General features: G+C 40.5%; 1 protein-coding gene across 1 annotated transcript in view; it reads right to left on the minus strand.

The window, feature by feature from the left end:
• Nucleotides 1–1917, minus strand: part of plod1 (procollagen-lysine, 2-oxoglutarate 5-dioxygenase 1) — a 26803-nt gene extending 24886 nt beyond the window's left edge. Inside the window, exon 1 of the mRNA XM_015398860.1 lies at nucleotides 1486–1917. Coding sequence (XP_015254346.1) covers nucleotides 1486–1576 — 91 coding nt within the window. The 5' untranslated portion in view covers nucleotides 1577–1917. The remainder of the gene's footprint in view (nucleotides 1–1485) is intronic.
• Between the last annotated feature and the right edge of the window lie 3208 nt (nucleotides 1918–5125).

Consider the following 5125-nt stretch of genomic DNA (forward strand, 5'->3'; position numbering starts at 1 on the left):
CAAAAATAATTCTCAGCAGCTGCACCTGTTACAAAAAAAGTCTGAAACTGAAAAATGCACAGAATTATTCAATCACACAGTTTTCAGAAAGTGCATTTTCCACTAATCTGCACTTTAGATGGCTGTATCGATACTTTTTAAAATGAGTATTGTATCCGGATACGTTTCAGTATCGATACTTTTTTGAGTATCGATACTTTTGACAACCCTATAAGGCAGTTCAAATTATTATTATATTGCACCAAATTATAATAAAGATAAATGACACGTTTAAAACATTTATTTCACACACTATGTATGACCATAAAACTGGAATGTATATTATTATACTTGGCTCTATCATGGGCTTACATCCACCTCATTATGGATTTCTATTCTAAAAATAGGAGATCTGATCTACACTTGCCATACAGACGTAAACAGAATTCAAGTATTTACAATTATTGTAAAAATATACATTTCTTATAAAAATATATATTTCTTATTTACTTCTATAGTTGTTTGTTGTGTAAAAAATACGACTAGTACTGTAGGAGTCATTTTAAGAAGAGCAGCAGACAAAACAAACAGAAAAACAAAACTTATCTAAAATGTGATCTGAACATAGAAAATATACTGTCAGAGATTTCATTCCATGAGTTTTTTGAACATTTATGTCTCTATGTTTTTTAAAATGAGGTATTTTTTTCATATTTAACAGTATTTCTGTGCAACAGTATTATTTTTTTGCTTATTTTTCCACCGGTGTGTGTTGATGCAGAAAGCAGCTGCCGGAGGTTACATGTCTAGGCGGTCCACGTCAGCGACTGAAGTTGGTATCTGATTGAACTTCCGTTAAGGCTGGACTGGATCTGATCCGGACCGGTTCTAGTGTTCAAACACTGAAATACGATGCGGAAAGACTGAAATAAACTCATTAAGTCAATTTGAAAAAGATAAAAACGTAGTTCAGTGTAATCCTGGTTTAGAAATGTGCATCTTTTCAAGCAGAACTTACCGATAAAACCTCTAAAATAAAATACAGGTTCTGTATTTGTATTGACTTTTATAAGCAGAGATTTACGCGGTGTTTGTGTTTACCCAGTTAGTTACTATTTAACTATTTGAATTGTTAAAAGTAGTAAAACATTAATATGCAGGACAAGTCGTAGACTAACTTCACCGCCGGAAAGTTTTATTCAATCAAAACATATTTAAATTGATCACAAACCAAGTTGGATTTTATTTTTAAAAAGGCTTCAAAAGAAAAAAGTGTACCAAAATGAAGTGGTTTAGTAAAAAGAGTGACAGTTCGGCTAAAGTAATAAATCAAAGCGCGTATTTTAACGGAGCTGTTGTAACGGTGCAGTGCGGTGTCTGTGCGTTAAAAGCTGGAGGGAAGCGGCTGTGCGGGTCTCCGCACACCGACAGGCCGCCTGTAAGGCAGCCACCCACCGCTCAGTTCGCTGTGAAGGAGCCGGGGCTCCAGCGGAATGCTCCACTCACCTTCAGGGATACGCTGCTTTTCACAGTTAACGGCCAAGAAAAGTGCACATAAGCAAATCCATGAAAGGAGGCAGAGAAAGGAGGGATTCATGTTAACCGGAGTTTTGGGGGTAAATGTGGCAGAATCCCAGCGGTAAAGCCTGCAGAGCTGCTCGGACGCTTCTCCCCCTCTGTTCACCTCGCTCTCTCCACCCTTTATCGCTGCCTACCTCTTCAACCAAAGGGCCGTTCCCCCTTCACATAAAAAATGCTATCAGAAAGTTTCAAGTGTTTTTGTGTTGTGTTAGAAATGAACACTTCCAGGTTAGGGTGTAATTGAACCACCCTCTTTATGAATGGGTGGGATAAAAGCTCATTGGAAAGGATCGCAGGAGTCTGTGCAGTGAACATGAGTCCCTGCACGTAGACCTCCCTAATACAAGCAAAGGCTGGATTCATAACCTCATTTTCACGAGAGACGTGTTTTTAAAATGTTGGCCTTAAAATTAACACACACACACACACAAAAAAAAAAACTTTTCTCTGCACACTAGCTTCCTTTTGACTACTTTTGTCTGATAATTTCCAAAGTACTACAGTATCATCCAGGGCAGGATTTACCATTAGGCAATACTAGGCAGCTGCCTAGGGCCCCAAGTTCCTGGGGGCCCCATAAAACTGTTTACATGTATGGTTAATACAACTATTCCTTATTTGTGCACATTAATTATGTTTTTGATCAAAATCCTTTCCCTAAAATGCCATCGGAACGCTTATAATATCAAGTGTGTCTCAGCCCCCCCCTCAGTGTCCACCATATTGGATCAGTCCATTTGCTGCACATGTTCAGAAAGGTCCAAACAGACAGCAGCAAACCATTTGAAAACAAACCATGCAAAGAGCAGTGTTGCCACATAGCACTTTTGTAGCGACTTTTCAGACCCCTCTAGCACTTTGATTTCAAAAAAGCGCCTATAGTGCCAAATCTAGCAACTTTTTTCTGCTACTGGAGACTTTGGAGACAACATCTAAAAGCAGCTAACTCTGCTCTCCAGAGCGAGTAGATTGGTAACCCCGCCTCCTGCTCTCCTCTATCTTGTCTGCTGTCATGATTCATGCAGCTATTATTTCATCCAAATGAAAAATGGAGAACAGATAAGCAGATCATGGCTTGTCTACAGTGAAAAGAAGGACTGGGTTATTTACTTATGCCGTTGCCTTTTTGGAAACACAGGAAGGAGCAATCAGCTAAGTGATATTAGTGCTTGGAAAAACTCTTTCATTCCTTTACAGACAGCATGAAAAGTCAGCTGAGTGCAAAACATAGAGAGGAAAACAACAAGAAAAGGGACAAGAAGAGAGGGACAAAACCTAGAACAAATAAGGGATGTCTGTTCTATTAAAATGTATGTATCTGTATCATGGATATCTTTTCCGTGTTGTCTTCTCAATTCAGAGGGCCCCCTGCCTGTCTTTGCCTAGGGCCCCAAATTTCCTAAATCCGCCCCTACATCCCTTGCTGCATGCATGTTTAAAATAGAACCACACATTGTCTTCCTACAAATAAGGTGAATCCATAAGACTTACTGCTTAAAACCTGCTCATGTCTTTTCAGTTATCCAACTGGATAAATGGAGGACTGCAGGAGCCTTTCCAGTTTAACTGTTCAATACAATTAAAAAGAGGAAGGCAGATCAGAGAGGCAGATGTTGCACTGGAATGAATAAAGTACTATTACAAACTTGAACATCTGGAGTTCTTTATTTTACACAGAGGAAGTTTATTCAGAAGAACTCGGCCAATCACAGGCATAGAAATACATGTTCACCCATCCAACTTTCTGAAGAAATCTAGATGGGAGGAGAATAGAGATTTCTTTGGAAATTGCCTCTTGTGAACTGCTTTATAGCCACACTTCAGCGTTTCAGCTTACATTTATGTATAATGAAAAACAGAGATAGCCTTAATAAATAACAGCATCATAGTTTCTTGAGTTGTGAGTAATAAAAGGATTTATATGGTTTTGCATGTAAAATAAATAGATGACATTAGTGACATAAACAACAGATGACATAAATAATAGATGAGTTACAGTGGATGCCTCAGGGGGTGGGGGTGCTAGTAGGGGGTGCTATCCCTGGAAAAGTTATAGCACCCTCACAGCATCCCCTAGAAAAATGTTGATACACTGCTCAAAAAATGAAGGGAACACTCAAATACCCTAGATCTGAATAAATTAAATATTCTCATTAAATACTGTTCTGTACAGACTAGAATGTACTGAAACTAAAATCACACAAAAATCATCAATGGAAATCAGATTTACAAAGCAATGTAGACCAGATTTTGAAGTGACATACCTCTGGTGAGCACATGAAGGGCTGCACTTACCCAAAAAAATGCCACACCAAACGTTACTGACCCACTGTCAAACCGGCCATGTTAAGGGATGATGGAGGCACCAGATCGCTCTCCCCAGTGTCTCCAGGTTCTGTCAGGTCTATCACGGGTCACCCTGTTTTCATCTGAAGAGCATAGGGTCCCAGTCGAAAATTCGGCAATACTGGTGTTCTCTGGCAAATGCCAAGCGTCCTGCATGGTGCTGTGCTGAGAGCACAACCCTGATCTGTGGATGTCGGGCCCTCATACCATTCTCATGGAGTCGGTTTCGAACAGTTTGTGCTGATGCATGCACATGTTTGGCCTGTTGGGAGGTCCTTTTGCAGGTCCCTGGCAGTGCTCCTCCTGTTCCTCCTTGCACGAAGGTAGAGTTAGCGCTCCTGCTGCTGGGTTGATGCCCTCCTATGGCCTGCTCTATGCCTGCTGATATACTGGCCTGTCTCCTGGTAAGGCCTTAAGCCTATGCTGACAGACACAGCAAACCTTCTTGCCACAGCTCACACTGATGTGCCATCCTGGATGAGCTGCACTATCTGAGCTATTTGTATTGGTTGTAAAGTCCGTCTCATGCTACCACGAATGTGAAAGCACCACCAACAGTCAAAATTTCCCAAATAATTAGCTAGAAAGCATACGTACTGGGAAGTGTCTGTGGTCCCCACCTACAGAATGAGTGTGTCTTTCTTCTTAAGTCGACAGTATGAATTCACAGAAGTTCAATATGATTGAACTTATGTTGTGCTGTTTACATGTTCCTTTTATTTTTTTTGAGCAGTGCACTTTTTCATCACAGAAAATATTCTTAAACATGTGATAGTTGTGAGATTTCCCTCACAAAAAACAACCAGTTCCAATTAAAAAACAATTGTTTATACCATATATAAAGGATCTGCACTCGCATTGAATTTTTAAGAAAAAGATTTTAGCACCCTAAAATAATACAACCTTTAGCACCTGAAAAATCCGACAGTGTGTTAAATAAAATGAGGTATAAGATGAGGTAGGGGAGTGGTGACCTAGTGGTAAGGGCCACCGCTTGAATCCAGAGGTTCTGAATTCAAGCCCCACTCTCACAGACTGACACTCTGGGCCTCTGAGCAAGACCTTTAACCCTACACTGTTCCCAGGCCCCCCACGATGGCAGCCCACTGCTCCCTAAGGGCAGCAGAGGTAAATTTTGCTGCTCTGTACTTATGACTGTCAGGATTTGGTTTAAAGGTTTTTGATTGGACCCAAAAGCAGAAGCTGAGAGGCAGAGGTG

The sequence above is a fragment of the Cyprinodon variegatus genome, unplaced genomic scaffold (assembly GCF_000732505.1).
Source record: "Cyprinodon variegatus isolate N-32 unplaced genomic scaffold, C_variegatus-1.0 Scaffold966, whole genome shotgun sequence".
Taxonomy (NCBI): Eukaryota; Metazoa; Chordata; class Actinopteri; order Cyprinodontiformes; family Cyprinodontidae; genus Cyprinodon; species Cyprinodon variegatus.